The sequence below is a fragment of the Hemiscyllium ocellatum genome, chromosome 29 (genome assembly GCF_020745735.1).
Source record: "Hemiscyllium ocellatum isolate sHemOce1 chromosome 29, sHemOce1.pat.X.cur, whole genome shotgun sequence".
Lineage (NCBI taxonomy): Eukaryota > Metazoa > Chordata > Chondrichthyes > Orectolobiformes > Hemiscylliidae > Hemiscyllium > Hemiscyllium ocellatum.
The window spans coordinates 47,801,710-47,818,266 of record NC_083429.1 but is presented as its reverse complement, the minus strand read 5'-3'; the positions used below and the strand labels follow the sequence as shown (position 1 = coordinate 47,818,266).

Sequence of the window (16,557 nt, the reverse complement as noted above, 5' to 3'; positions counted from 1 at the left end):
AGACTTTCCCCCTTTCTATAACTGCCGTCCATCACATACTGTTGCTGTTGCAAATTCCTCATTGCTTCTATCTGTCTCTCCAACCGATCCACTCGATCTGATAAGGTTCACTTCCAACAGCATTTGGAATACTTAAATACCTTAAATACTCTTTAAACTCCCACATCTGACAAGAAGTACACATCACTGCAAAGGCCATTTTTGCTCCTTTACAATCTACAGACCCAGAAAATAACACCGTCTTATTCCCCTACAAACACTGCCCCAGGTTAAATTAATAGCTATAGCTTATATTTTAAGTTTAATCAAGAGACCTATCTCCAAAAACATATAATCAAGAAAGAACCCACTGTACTCACTAATACAGCCTTTCTCTTGGACAGACTTAAAACAACAATTAATTTATCTGATTCTGTGCTGTGAATTTCGCCCAACAGTTCCTCCAACATTAGTTGTGAATTGTTACTTTTCCCAGATGCACTCCGATGTCCAGCGATACACAAATTCAAACAGCAAAGGTGGTAACTGTGCAGGTTCTCTCTCTCTCCCTCTCTCTATCTTGATCTCTCCTGCACTGTCCTCACCATGTGCTTCCTTTGTCTGCTCTTCTCCCTTTTAAAACTGTTGTTGTTTTGACTTTTTTTTTTCCGGAATTCCAAAACAATGCAACAGCATATAAAACAGGAATTGCTGCTCCTGGAATTCGAGGAAATCACCTCCAACACCTAAAATACCTCAAAAAAAGGAGCAGCTCTTACAGCCAGAAATTTTTCCCGTCCTCCATCTTGGGTTACCCAGAATCCAACCTTCATCATAACTCCTCTTACCAAATAATTTGTTTTGTGACTGCTAGAATAAAACACAATTTTCAAATAAAATATTTACTTTGCAAATCTGTTGTATTTTCTCTCCAGAATTTAGTTTACCCTTCCCCAGTAGTTCAGTTAACCTCACCTGACCTGATACAAGATTTGATTGGCATCACATCTGCCTGCTTAAAGATGTACAGTGGCACCAGCATGTACCATTCTACAAGATGCACTCCAGCAACTTAACAAGAATTGTTCATGAACACCTTCCAAATCCGCAACCTCTATCAGTCACAAAGGCAAGGAAAGCAGATGCATAGAAACACCACCACTTACAAGGTCCCATCTAAATCACATTCCATCCTGACTGAAAGCTATAGCACCGGTCCTACACTGTTGCTGAGTCAAATTCCAGGAACTCCCCAACGGAACTTAGTGTACCTATACCACATGAACCACAGTAAATCATGAAGGCAGCTTACCACCACTTTCTAAAAGGCAATTAGGGATGGGCTTTAAATGCAGACCTAGTCAGTGATGCCCACATCCTGTGAAAGAATTAAAAGCAAAAGAGGATTTTTCCAGTAGGTTTTAGCTAAGCAACCCACCAACATTTCTTCAAAGATACCATGACAGTGGATTTCTCAAATCCCTATACTGACAATTGGCAAAAATCAACTGCTTTCCAAGCTAATTCTGCTCACTGCAACAAGACTTTGCGAGGATCTTCTAAATCTGTTCCTCTTGGTTCCAGTTTGACAAACTTCCCAGCTCCCTCTCCCCCTCAAAAATGGTTCCCTCTCTACCCCTGACAATCCTTGTTTCTCCTGTTTGGAATCTATCCACCTCTATCTTAGAAATATCCATTGACCCAGCCTCTCAGACCCCTGAGACAGAGAATTCCAAAGTTAGACAATCCTATGAGAGAAAAAGAAGTTCTCTCTCTCTCTAAAGGGCAGTCCCTAATTTTAAAACCATTCTCCCTTGTTCTAGACTGTCCATAGAAGAAATGTCCTTTCTATTTCCACCTGTCAAGACATTCATGTTCTTTCAAGTTACTTTTACTCTTCCAAACTCTAATGGAAATTTGTCTAGACAGTCCAACAATCCATTCATTCTAGTTATCAATTTAGTAAACCCCCTCTGAACCTCCTCCAATACATTTACACCCTTACTTAACTAGGGAATCAAAACAACATATAGTATTTGAGATTTGGCCTCACCAGTGGCCAACATAACTGAATCATTTTGTTGTTAGTGTTGACTTCCATTCCTCTTGTAATAAAAGGGTAGCATTCCATTAGTTCCTTGTTTATGTGTTGAACCTGCATGCTAACTTTATTTGTTCTTTGTTAGGCAACACTCTGCTTTTTTATTTTTCCCAGCAAACATGTTTTCTCCCATTCTACTCCATCTTTCAGGTTTTTGCAAGCGCACTCAACCTATCTATATATTCATCTGCATTTACTTTTTTTTCCATTAATTCATGGGAAGCAGGCGTCACTGGCTAGGCCAGCATTTATTGCTCATCCCAGAGGGCAGTTAAGAGTCAGCCGTAATGCTGTGGGTCTGGAGTCACGTGTAGGCCACACCAGGTAAGGATGGCAGTTTCCTTCCCTAAAGGACATTTGGGAACCAAATGGGTTTTTCTGATAACTGCCATAGTCATCATTGGACTCTTAATTGCAATATTTTTTAAATTGAATTCAACATCCACCGTCTGTCATAGTGGGATCCAAGCCTACGTCCCCAGAACCTTATCTGAGTCTCTGGATTAACAGTCCAGCGATAATACCACCAGACCATTACCTCCCCATTTTGTCATCTTCAAAATATACATTCCTATTTCTGAAGAAGTGTCACTAAACTCAAAATGTTAACTCTACTTTTTTTCCACAGATGCTGCCAGCACTCTTAGTTCTTTGATTTATATTAATCGAGGGTTATGGGAAAAATTCAGGAAAGTGGAAATGAGGAATGTCGGATCAGCCATAATCCTATTTAATGGCAGAGCGAACTTGAGGGCTGAGAAGCCTACTTGTTTTCAAATTTCTTATTGTCTTATGGCCTTATTCCTATCACCTTGGTGTTGTTTAAAAACTTAGCTACCATGCTGTTGCTAACTCAACAAAGTCATTGATGTTTTTATAATATGCTGAGGCCCAAGAACAGTGAGACTCTGCTTGTCACATCCTGCCAATCAAACAAAGATCCATTTATAACAATAGACACAGAATGCTGGAGAAACTTGACAGGTCTGGCAGCATCTGTGGTGAGAGAAAAAACAGACCCACTAATGCATGCTTCCTGTTTTCTGCCAGCTAGCCCATCTTCAATCCATGCTAATATGCTATCTCCTACAGCATCAACTTTTATTTTCTGCATTAATCTTTGTAGCACCTTATCAAATGTCTTTTGGAAATCCAAATATAGTATGTCCACAGGCTGCCCTTTATCATCAGTACAACTCCTTGAAATAACTTGATTAAATTGTTTTCACCAAAGGGAAATCTGTTTAACCATACTGACCTAGCTAGATTGCCATATGTTTTTCAAATTGCACTGCTATAGTCTCATGAATGGTTAAGTCTAGCATCTTCCCCATAATTGATGCTAAGCTAACTGGGCTATGGCTTCCTGGTATCTGCCTCTCTCCCTTCTTGAGTGGAGGGTTATATTTACTACTTTTAAGTCAAATGGAACCTTTTCTGAATCTAGTAACTTTTGGAAAATTAACACTAATGCCTCTAATCATCAATAGCAATGTCTGTTAAGACTCTAGAATGAAATCCATCTGGACCTGAAGACATATCAGCTCACATGCCATTTGAGACTTAGTGCCACTTCTGTCATGATTGTAATTTTGCTAAGTTCCTTTCTCCCATCACTTTCTGATTTAGAGCTTACCCGTCCTCTGTAATGAACACAAAAGCAAAATATTTGCACATTTCATCTGCTGTTTCCATTCTATCATTCATTAACTGCTCATTCTCTCTCTCTGTCTCAAGGACCTTTACCCAGAGGGTCTCTCTCTACTTCTTTATTTTATAATTACCTGTATATACTCTTGCTATCTGTTTTTATATTCCTAGCTAGCTTCCTTTCATGCTCTTTTTCTTTTATTTAATGATAATCCTTTGGTCATTTTCTGCCATTCATATTCTGATCAATAATTTGATCTTTATGCAGCTATATACTTTAATTTTATGTTTTCCTTAACTAAGTTAGTTCACCAGGGATAGTGGGTCCTCCCTTTAGAATTTTCCTTTGTAGTAAGAGTGTACTTATTCTGAATATTCTGAAATAACCCCTCAAAATGTCTGCCATTGTACCTCTTTGGATCTGTCTCCTTGCCTTGTATGTCAGTTCACTTCAACTAGTTCAGTTTTCATGCTCACAAAGTTGCCCTTATTTAGGTTTAACATCTTAGCTCCTTTTCAAACTGGATATATATTCAATCATGTTATGGTCACAATTATCAAAGTTTGCTTTAACTCTGAGGTAATCAATTAATAGTGTCACATTGCACAATAATAAGTCCAATATAAGCTGCCCTCTAGTCAGTTCAAAAATATTCTGCTCCAAGAAGCTATCTCAATAGCATTCTATGAACTCCTCATAGGCTACTTCAGCCAATCTGATTGTATTCACTTTTTATGTAGATTAAACTCACGCATGATTTATTGCTTTTGTTTAAATCAGAGTGCAGGTCAGGCAGCATCCGAGGAGCAGGAAAATCGACATTTCGGGCAAAAACCCTTCATCATGATTTATTGCTGTCTCTTTCTCATGAGTGTCCAATATTTCTTTATCTCCTGTTGTGTTTACTGTTGGGGAACCTAGAGATGAGTCGGATTAGTTTCTTGTTTTACCTAATGTTCATCTCTACCCATGCTAATGCTGTATCCTGATCTTTGAACAAGGATTATTTAACTATTGCACAAATGCCATCCTTGATTAATATTGCTACTCCTTCACCTTTACCTAGTCTCCTGATCTTCTTAAATGTTGTATACCCCTCAAATTCAAGACCCAATCTTTGTCATCTTGCAATGTCTCAGGCATGGCTTCAGATTGCAAATGTTTACTTCAAAATGTGCTATCAATTTGTTTATTTAATTTTGAATGCTACATGAATTCAAGGTCCAAGATCAATTCGTATTTATCTCCAACTGTTCTATCAACTCCATGAGTTGTAGTGTGCACCAGACCAAAGAGACAACTGTCTTCTGTGAGAAAAATCCAGTTAAATTAACAAAAGCACCATTTCACATCCACAGTCCATCTCCATGACAATATACAGGCTTTGAAATGGTTCAAATAGAATTGTATATTAAATGTCTTTTTCTTTCAAAATCAAACCCTTTGACCCACATGCATAATCAATAAGTCTAATGGATATAATTGCCCTGTCTCTATGCTTGTTATTTTCTCCAGATGTCTTTAGCTTCTTTCATATGGGAACTACATAAACAATTTAAATTTTTTAATGAGGCAAGGGTAGGTCTTTTAGCTCTTTTACAAGCTTTAGAGATGGGTCACCCATTGTTCAAGTTATCAACTCTGACCTTGTCAGATAAATAGAGGTTATCTGTGAATTAAAATTAACTCAAGCTTATTTAATTTGCTGAGGTACACAGTAGAAATTGTAACAAGCATTTCCAACATTCCACCACTTAGGGAGTATGTCTGGATTATTTCTAGTTCCAAGATCCACCCTAAGGTTTGAGGGGTTTTCAGGTCAATTAAGGGTGAGCTCTCTAAGTTGGAGGGTCTCCTGAACGCCTTCCAGACTGAGAGAAACAGCAGACTTATTGAATGGTATGTAACAGAAAAGCTGTTTCAACATGGAGGTGTTCTTTCTTCAGCTTTGGAAGAACCTTAAATAGAAGACATTCAGTAGTTAGGCTACCACAAAGTGGTGTTGGGGAAGTGGGGGTTGTATCCTCTACAGCCTGGTCCACAATTGGCTTCACATCCAGTTAGGCAGAGAGGCTTTACAAGACTTCTACAAGTTCAGGCCCTGAACTGTTGTTTGAATTGGCAAAACTAGCCTTCATTGGCTACCTGACAAATGGATAGCCCTACGGACTTCAGTTTTCCTTCTTCAAAACAGCAAGCGCACAAAGTGACATAGAGTCATGCAGCATGGAAACAGACCCTTCGGTTCAACTCATCCGTGCCAACCAGACATTCCAATCTGATCTATGGCCCATCGGCCACCATTTGGCCCATATCCCTCTAAACCCTTCCTATTCATATACCCATCCAGATGCCTTTTAAATGTTGTAATTGTACCTACCTCCACCACTGCTTCTGGCAGCTCATTCCATACGTGCACTATTCTCACCACCGTATCTACTTGTGCCTCCACACTCAGTGAATTATGCACTGCACCCCTGGTCTCTTTATTTGGCAACATTCCCCAGGACCCTACGTTTAAGTGTATAAGTCCTGCCCTGGTTTGTCTTACTAAAATGCAACACCTCACATTAACTAAATTAAATTCCATCTGCCACTCCTCGGCACATTGGCCCCTCTGATCAAGGTCTGATTGTACTCTGAGATAATCTTCTTCACTGTCCACTAACCACCTATTTTGGTGTCATCTGCAAATTTATTAAATACCTCATTTTCACATCCAAAGCATTTATGTGCATAATGAAAAGCAATGGACCTAGCACTGAACCTAAGCAAAAACAAAATCAATTCATAATTTTTCTAAACTGAAAACAAGCTAATGCTTTTCAAGTTTACTCTGTCCAATCATAAAACACTCACAATCCAAGCAAATTCCCATTATCACTTCAGGGACTCTGAAGTCATACTGGTTTAAAAAATACATGGCTCCTGAAACGCTGACAAGTTGATCATCAATCCCCCTCATGCACACAGACCTAAACCCACATGCCATAAGTTCAAAATCTAACTCTAAAGTAAATGGTATTTACTTTAGCTATCCAAAAGGAATGCACAGATCAAGCTCTTACCTGGTCTTGTCTCCACACCTGGCTCCAGACTTCCATGCACTCCAAAATTTGATTTCAGTGGGCCTTTGTCATACAGGTGTGTTTTCATAGCCCTATGCACTGTTGATCTGATCTGCTGAAACTTCCTGCGGTCTTGCTTCAAGTGAACGGACATGGAGACAAGTTGAGGGATAAGGAAAAGGATGGCAATCTGCCAAGTTAAAGTGCAATTCAGAAAGAGAGGGCATACAGGCAATGGTTACAAAGTTGGAAACTAAGAAAAAAAATGGGAAAATTAGAAGAGTTCAAGTTTTTAAACAGAAAGCAGAAAATTGAATAATAGGAGCAGAAAAATGAATGTCTCTAGAAAAAAATACAGTGGAAGCTTGCTTTGGAGAGTTGCATACTGTAAAAGGAAAATGGGTCTGACTTGGCTGTGATGTTTTTTGGTGCTGACTAGCCTGCTAATACTGGCCTGAATTCACATTAATAAAGGTGATTCAAACGTTTCCAGAGGATAATTGCTTGTTGTGCTATACACGTGTGGTTGTATAACTGTTGGTAACAGAGCTAAACCTAGCCAGAGGCAGTACATTTAGGAGAAATAGGTAAAAAGAGTTCCTCTTAAAGGGAAATGATCAGTCAGTCTTCCCAAATCTTACAATAATAGAAAATCCATATAACAATTACAACTAATCTCATGTTGATGCTACTTTAACTTTATCCATTTTGAGAAAATGCAAATTAATCGTCTTTTGTTCACATGATCTCAGCTGACACATGTGAGGGGTGACTTTGATAGAGGTTTAAGGCATCATAAGGGGAATAAGTAAGGTGAATAGCAGTTTTTTTTACATAGTGTGGAGGATTTCAAGATTAGGGGACGTATTTTTAAGGTGAGAGTAGAAATATTTTTAAAAAGACATGGGGGCAATTTTTTTTACACAGAGTGGTTAGTGAGTGGAATGAACTTGCAGAGGAAGTGGTGGATGCGGATACAGTTACATTTGAAAGACTTTTGAACATGAATTGGAAGTATTTAGTGGGATATGGACCAAGATGGGGCTAGTTAGGATTATGGTCGGCGTGGATTGGTTGGCCCCAAGAGTCTGTTTCCGTGCTGTATGAGTCTATAAGTGCAGCATTTGAGGGATTGCTCCTTTGCCATATCTATTTCAGGTGAGATGTATACCCAAGGTTTTGTCTACCGTCACAGATGCATATGTAAAAATTCCTACACACACTATTTAAAAGAGATTACCTGGTGTCTTGCTAATATTCAATCCTTTAATTAAGGTTACATAAACAGTATCAGTTAATTATCACATTGCTTTTTAGTGGGCCCTTGCTGTGTGCAACTTTGTTGCCACATTTGCTCTGTCACAACAGTACCCGCAATTTAATAAAAATATCATCTCATTATCTGTAAAGCACTTTGGGAAGTCTTAAGGTTGTGGAAGGTATCATATAGATGCAGACCATTTGTTTTACCAATTGTAAAATAGTTGTTTCCAATCATTCTTTAAACTTCAACACGCCAGTTAGAGTTTGTGCACTGAGTCAGTTAACCTTGCTGTGTTTCCTAGGATACTAAGCATCCTCATCATCTTTGATGCACAGTATGCTTTAACCTGCTCTGTGCATGGCTTCCAAAACTAATATTATAGATGAGAGTCTGATGTATTCTGATTCAAACTGAAATTGTATTTTTTTAATTGTTTTCAACTAATTAATTTGTCAAGAATTCCAGCCAAGTAACTGCAATTAACAACTGACAACACTATTAGTCTTCATTATATTTATTTTGCATGCTTTTGACGTACAGTAATGCTGAGCCTCAAATAAGATTTATAAAAATCAATTGCATTCAGATTTAATTAGTCTACAGTTGCCATTTCTGTTGGTAAATTAGTCAATTGCTTTTTTAAAAAAGAAAAATATAGTTTAAAGGTGATTAATATGCAATCTCTGAAGGGCTATTTATTGTTATTGCCTTATATATACTTATCAAAAACTGTTGAAAATTTGTAAGAGATTTTCCTTCTGACCAACAACATTGTTCTGCAACTTCATGTTTCAATATTCACAATTTAACAGGGATCTGGGGGGATATATTCTGCTACATCTGTATATAAGCATGCAGATCTTCAGAACCAGGAGAACACATGCAGAGCATTTCTGCTCAACAATATTGGTAATGTTATTAAATCTTAGATATATGTTTTAACTCAAAACATGATGGTTAATTTTCCCACTGAATTTGAAATATGACAATTATCTCAACATATTGCACAAACATGTTCTAAAATATTGAACTTTCCTTCATTTGTATATTTTAGTTTCATCAACAATTTTTAAACATCTAGAAGTAAAATACTGGATAAGATGCACAGTATTTTTATATAGCTTCACTATATTCCAAAAAGACTTGTGCTATTATTTTCCCTTTTGCTACCAATTTCCACAGAATTTGATGTCCAGTCAGGTATTTGAAGAGAAGGGAAGTTGGTGGAAGTGTAAAGTGTATCAGGTCAGCTATCAAATGCCTGGATACAAGGCATATCAACATACTGTAACTTGACCTGGATAAACCACATCTTTATTGTATCATTATATCCCTGTTGTAGTACACGCAGCATTACTACAAATCCCTCCAAACAGGCTTATTGGTGTGGGGTATGTTTGAGAATAGACGGCAAATATTACCTGAAAACCTTGCAAGATGATAAGCAACAGCCTAGCTTATCATTTTGAAAATACCTCATTCGATGCTTTGTTCTTGGTTTATAAATAATTTAATGTGCTCATTGTTAATTTAACTATTCAGTTCTTTTCAAGAAGTGTCTCAGTTAGATAACTATAACCAAGAGTAGAAGACCAGTAAAGATAGTGCTGACAATCAATGGGAGCACATTCAAAGATGCATTATAAAATTCATTTCATTGATAAGCTAAACAAAATTACACATTTCCATTCAAGGCATTGAAAGTCCAGACTAATCACTCACCATATACATGACTTACTCTTATCATAGATCCCTAATGACACTGAAAGAGTCCTTTTGGCATGTGAAGTCCAAGCTAGTTTTCTGTAGAGCAATCCAGTCAGTCCAGTTCTCTAGCCCTATGGCCGTGGATGTCTATTTTCCAGAAGTGCCTGTCTAAATACCTTTTGAAAGCATTAATCATCTTCATTTCCACTGTCCTTGCAGGCTGTGAATTCCAGGTCATGAATGGCCTACTTCTGCTCCTACATTCAATCTATTCATGCAGGTTAAATCCCTAGGGTAAAAAATGAGGTCTACAGATGCTGGAGATCACAGTTGAAAATGTGTTGCTGGTTAAAGCACAGCAGGTCAGGCAGCATCCAAGGAATAGGAAATTCGACGTTTCGGGCATAAGCCCTTCATCAGGAATGAGGAGAGGGTGCCAGGCAGGCTAAGATAAAAGGTAGGGAGGAGGGACTTGGGGGAGGGGCGATGGAGATGTGATAGGTGGAAGGAGGTCAAGGTGAGGGTGATAGGCCGGAGTGGGGTGGGGGCGGAGAGGTTAGGAAGAAGATTGCAGGTTAGGAGGGCGGTGCTGAGTTGAGGGAACCGACTGAGACAAGGTGGGGGAGGGGAAATGAGGAAACTGGAGAAATCTGAGTTCATCCCTTGTGGTTGGAGGGTTCCCAGGCGGAAGATGAGGCGCTCTTCCTCCAACCGTCGTGTTATGTTTTGCCGGTGGAGGAGTCCAAGGACCTGCATGTCCTCGGTGGAGTGGGAGGGAGAGTTAAAGTGTTGAGCCACGGGGTGGTTGGGTTGGTTGGTCCGGGCGTCCCTGAGGTGTTCTCTGAAGCGTTCCACAAGTAAGCGGCCCGTCTCCCCAATGTAGAGGAGGCCACATCGGGTGCAGCGGATGCAATAGATGATGTGTGTGGAGGTACAGGTGAACTTGTGGCGGATATGGAAGGATCCCTTGGGGCCTTGGAGGGAAGTGAGGGAGGAGGTGTGGGCGCAAGTTTTGCATTTCCTGCGGTTGCAGGGGAAGGTGCCGGGAGTGGAGGTTGGGTTGGTGGGGGGTGTGGACCTGACGAGGGAGTCACGAAGGGAGTGGTCTTTGCGGAACGCTGATAGGGGAGGGGAGGGAAATATATCCCTGGTGGTGGGGTCCGTTTGGAGGTGGCGGAAATGACGGCGGATGATACGTTGTATACGGAGGTTGGTGGGGTGGTAGGTGAGAACCAGTGGGGTTCTGTCTTGGTGGCGGTTGGAGGAGTGGGGCTCAAGGGCGGAGGAGCGGGAAGTGGAGGAGATGCGGTGGAGGGCATTGTCGATCACGTTTGGGGGGAATCTGCGGTCCTTGAAGAAGGAGGCCATCTGGGCTGTGCGGTGTTGGAACTGGTCCTCCTGGGAGCAGATGCTGCGGAGACGAAGGAATTGGGAATATGGGATGGAGTTTTTACAGGGGGCAGGGTGGGAGGAGGTGTAGTCCAGATAGCTGTGGGAGTCAGTCGGTTTATAGTAGATGTCTGTGTTGAGTCGGTCGCCTGAGATAGAAATGGAAAGGTCTAGGAAGGGGAGGGAGGAGTCTGAGACAGTCCAGGTGAATTTGAGGTCGGGATGGAAGGTGTTAGTAAAGTTGATGAACTGTTCAACCTCCTTGTGGGGGCACGAGGCAGCGCCGATACAGTCATCGATGTAGCGGAGGTAAAGGTGGGGGGTGGTGCCAGTGTAGTTGCGGAAGATGGACTGTTCCACATATCCTACGAAGAGACAGGCGTAGCTGGGGCCCATGCGGGTGCCCATGGCAACTCCTTTAGTTTGGAGGAAGTGGGAGGATTGAAAAGAGAAGTTATTCAGGGTGAGGACCAGTTCAGTCAGTCGAAGGAGGGTGTCAGTGGAAGGGTACTGGTTGGTGCGGCGGGAAAGGAAGAAGCGGAGGGCTTTGAGTCCTTCGTGATGGGGGATGGAGGTGTACAGGGACTGGATGTCCATCGTGAAAATAAGGCGTTGGGGACCGGGGAAGCGAAAATCCTGGAGGAGGTGGAGGGCGTGGGTGGTGTAAATCCCTAGCCCCAGGACTCATTCTAGTAAATCTCTTCTGCACCCTCTCCCAGGACCTTCACATCTTTCCTAAATTGTTCCAGTTAAAATTAGACTTAATACTGTAGCCATGGTCCAACTGGAACTTTATAAAGTTTCAGCACTTTTTCCATGCTTTTTTACTGAATATCTCAATTGTAAAGCCAAGGACCCCATTAGCCTTTACTAACTACATTTTCAATATATCCTGCCACCTTGTGCTCTGTGCACATGAACTCCCAGGCTCATCCATCCCTGAACATTTTTAAAAAACTGTGCCATGAAGTCTATATTGCTTCTTCCCAGCCCTTCTGCCAAAATGCATCACTTCGCAGCTTGGATTGAACATTGTTCCTCTCTCAACCTCATGTATTTGGTCTGGTTCACATAGACAGTCTTTGTTTTTGTTTTACCAGTCTCCCTCATTATGTAAGGAAGTCTGGCCTTGGATTTTCCTATATTTCCTTTTTTTTAAATGTGCTTACTCTCTGCCTGAAAAGTTACACTATTCTCACTTTCTTCTTTGAGGATGCTCCTTATGTGGTTCAGTGTAAGACTTTATTTTGAAATGCTTTTGTGAAGCACCTTAGGATATTTTTATATATTAAAAGCACTTTCAATAATATAAAGTGTTGATGTTATAGCTTTTCTTGCCAATCTTCATGTCCATTTTACTCTAGCTAGATCTTCTCTCATCCTATTCAAAGTAGCCCTCCTCCAATTTCAAAATAATATTTTAGATTATGTCTTGCTCATTTCCTTAATTCATTTAAATATGTTGAAATGATCACTCCTAAGTATTTTGTTTAACTTGTTCTAATCAACTTGTTCAGAGCAGGTGAGGCTTGAATCTGCTCCCCCTCCCAGTCCAAGAATACGGACACACCACAGTGTCACAAAGAAAGTCCAATTATCCAAGTATTACCCCACAGACCATTTGGCCCACCTCATTCCCAGCACTGGGTCCAGCAATATCTCCTTAACAAAAGACATACAGGTGAAGGAAATTCTCCTGAACACATTTCAGGAATTCCTTTCCATCCCTTCATTTATTTTCTTAACATTATCTCAATGGTACCCCACACCCCCTGTAATTTATTTTTCCTTCCAAATTATTGTTTCTAAAATCCAACTTGCCACTGGTGTTAAACTCATCAGTTTGTAGTTAGGTATGGCTCTGTGATCCTCAGTGATGCTTGCATATCTGATTTCCTTGTGGATTTGCTCCTGTATCTCACTTCTACTATTTGGCTGGCTGTAGAAAACGCCAGTAACATGATCATCTTTTTACTTTTCATTTCTAACTGATTGTATTCTCTCTTGTCCCTTGGCAAGGCTGAGATAGAGAGATTTTTAAGCAGTGAAGGAATTGAGGCTGATCGGGAAAAGACAGAAAGATGGAGTTGAGGATTATTAGATCAGCCATGCTTTCATTGAATGGCGGGGCAGATCTGATGGACTGAGTGGCCAATTTCTACTCCTACGTCTTATGGTCTTGCTCCCTAAAGTGCATGCTCTTTTACCAATATTACATTGGATTTTGTTGCTGGGTAATCCAACAGATAGGTGAGGTTTTCCAATGCATTTAAGTTTATAACAGTTGCCTTGCAGCGTTCTGTGGACCAGGAAGCATTACTGATATCAACAGCTGCAGTGTTGCTCATTAAACACCCCAGTAGTCAAAAGCTACTACCTGAGAAAAACAGGCATCAAAAGGAGAGAAATTATTTAAATGAAGGAGGAGTTATGAAGTGAAAGACTTACATCCATATCATGTTCTTAAAAAGTTTCAAAACCCTTGAAGAATTTTATTTGATAAATCCTACCAAATCTATGCCTTTAATGGAGCTCCTGACTTTAATGTATTAGGCAATTGAGGACATCTAATTTGCCACTGATCATCTGTTCAAAGCTCCTGTAAGGATGAAAACAACAGTAAATGATAGCTGTTATCATATACATTTTAAAATGAATTCTATTTTTATTTGTCCACAGGACTCTGAGCCCAGTCAACAACTTAAAGGACTGCAAGCATCTGAGGACTTTGATGAAAGTGATTCAAATTTTGTAAGTTATCTTATGTGTAAAATGGCAATATTACATCTATATCATGAAGGTATTAACTGGTTGTATCGCTTAGTGCACTGTATTAGAAACTAAGAAAGCAGTAAGGATATTAACACTAGCCAGATCCTGGATCCCAGCCAATTCATGTGCATGCCCATGCCAAAGAATGGTTGATTAAATGAAACAATGGGGGTGTTAACCCTGTGAAGAGCCGGCACATCCATGAAAGGGAGGGTGAAAATTGGATTGAGGGAAATTTATTTTATAATTCCAAGTTTTTTTTTGGAAAACTTCCATCATGTTGCCATTACCCAAGCAACTATTCTCATTCTTGCCATTCTCAATGTACTAAAACAACAAGCACCTGAGCTAATGGTTTTGCAGGGCTAAATGCGAGCAGAAAAACTGTAGTTCAGTGGTTACAAATTGAAACACTGATTTGGTGACAAATTATTTTTAAAATGGAGATGTTTGTTGTTTTATAGGACATTTATTCTATATGTTATATTCTATATATTTAAAAAAACTCGATCAAAACTGAAGCAGTCTAAAGCTCAAAAAATGAGCTTCAGTGACATTCTTGTAGGTGTCAGGGGAAGTCTTTATTTTGTAGAGCATTTGATCTGTCCTGGTCAGTGCATTGTTCAGATAAATATTTGCACAAAGAAGCCTAGCTTGTCAACTTGCCACCAAAGCCTGTAGCTGACTGGTAGTGAAATACAAGGCAGTAATGTGATCTGAATCAAGCTGTGTTTGCAGTTCACTAAACCATCCACTGCTCAAGTGCTTTATAGCTGTTTTAGAATCTTGATACATTGATTCTTTGCAGGTTTAAACTCTTTTTGATGTTTTCTTCATATAATATCTTAACATTTGTCATCTGACTTATATACTGTGATGAATTCCTTAATTGATGGATTCAAAATTTTAGCAAACCACTTCTTAAATTAATGAAGATACAAATTAATCTGTTTATGATTTCAGCTGTTAATACTGGACAAGTCTGAAATCTGGCTTGATAGATCATATTTTGTTTTTTTCTGTTTCAACAATGTCGTCTCTCACCAAAACATAAGCATGCAATGTTACTGATTTGGTTTTAACAATAAAAACAAAATTTATTATGCAAAACAAATTAAGGTTTAATGGAATAATCAAAACATAAAACGTGTTTAAAGATTTTGAAATATGATGTTAAAGCGTAATCCCATTAATCCCAAAAACACGCCTTTACAGTACTTGGACCAGAGAGAATTCCCTTCTCTATCACACATATAGGGCTTAATTTAGCAGTGGCTTCAAATCTGAGTCTAGAGTAGTCTCTTTCAGAACCCTGCATATAACTAAACTTAAATTTTCTCTTCTTAAAATAACCAATCTGGCAATTCTACTAAACTCCTCACACTAAAGTCACACAGCACCAGGTTATAGTCCAACAGGTCTATTTGGAAGTATAAACTTTCGGAGCACTGCTCCCTCATCAGTTACCTACCTGACGAAGGAGCAGCGCTCTGAAAGCTTGTACTTCCAAATATATACCTGTTAGACTATAACCTGGTGTTGTGTGATTTTTAACTTTGTCCACCCCAGTCTAACACTGGCACCTTCACATCATTGTTACACTGAGGTAACTTATATTTTAATCACGCTAAATTATCTTTTCCTTTTTCTGAGGAGTAACTGCTTTGCATTTCCAGCTTCAACTCAGACCTTACAGAACTGTCCAAAACTTAAACTAAGATAAACGTTTTTGTTCCAGCAGTGTATGCTTCCCCTAATTAGAAAAAAAACTGAGCATCTAAACTGGAACCTAATTCATAATTGGTTATTTTGCTTGCTCATAAAATTCTTCCAATGTTAATAAAAATCAATACGCTCCAGAAAGTCTTTCCCTCACATTGTGTTTTTTAAAAAAAGTACAGTAGCTACAGAAATACTTAAAAGTTAATCATAAACACCTTCAGATACACAGAAAACCCATGTACCACTGTTTCAAAATCCAAACTCAGAATTAAAGTTACCTAAAAATATATATATAAATCACACACCTTATATCAGAATTACTCATTGTTGAAAGCAGCCTGAATATTCAGGCAGACTAAGTTAAAAATATCAAGATTAGAGTGGTGCTGGAAAAGCACAGCAGGTCAGGCAGCATCCAAGGATCAGGAAAATCAATGTTTTCGGCAGGAATGAGGGAGGATTTGAAAGAGAAAGAGCATTCCTGATGAAGGGCTCCTGCCCAAAACATTGATTTTCCTGCTCCTCGGATGCTGCCTGACCTGCTGTGCTTTTCCAGCACCACTCTAATCTTGACTCCAATCTCCAGCATCTGCAGTCCTCACTTTTGCCTAAGTTAAAAATGTGCAGAATCACATGATTCATACCATAGTGCTGTATTTGCTTTGACAGCACAAGTAGGAAGTGTGTGTGTATATCATATGTAAATATTTTTGCCACTTGCCTCACATAAGATAGAGAGGCAGAATATGATTGGCCTCAGCAAAAATGGGGAAATATTAGTCAGAATTTCCACTTTTGGTAACTATTTAGCGACATCACTTATGTAAAAGATGTTCAACCTCACAATTGTGGGGAAAGGGCTCCACCACACTTTAGCTAGCCCTTGAAAGTGGCCCATTTGGTC

The 16,557-nt window shown here is 39.6% G+C and overlaps 1 protein-coding gene across 8 annotated transcripts in view; it reads left to right on the top strand.

Moving 5' to 3' along the window:
• LOC132829613 (centrosomal protein of 164 kDa-like) overlaps positions 1-16,557 on the top strand; it is a 219,217-nt gene that overhangs the window by 132,610 nt on the left and 70,050 nt on the right. For all 8 annotated transcript variants that reach the window (XM_060846905.1, XM_060846907.1, XM_060846908.1 and 5 more), the window contains one exon: positions 13,839-13,910. In XM_060846905.1, coding sequence (XP_060702888.1) covers positions 13,839-13,910 — 72 coding nt within the window. The remainder of the gene's footprint in view (positions 1-13,838; positions 13,911-16,557) is intronic.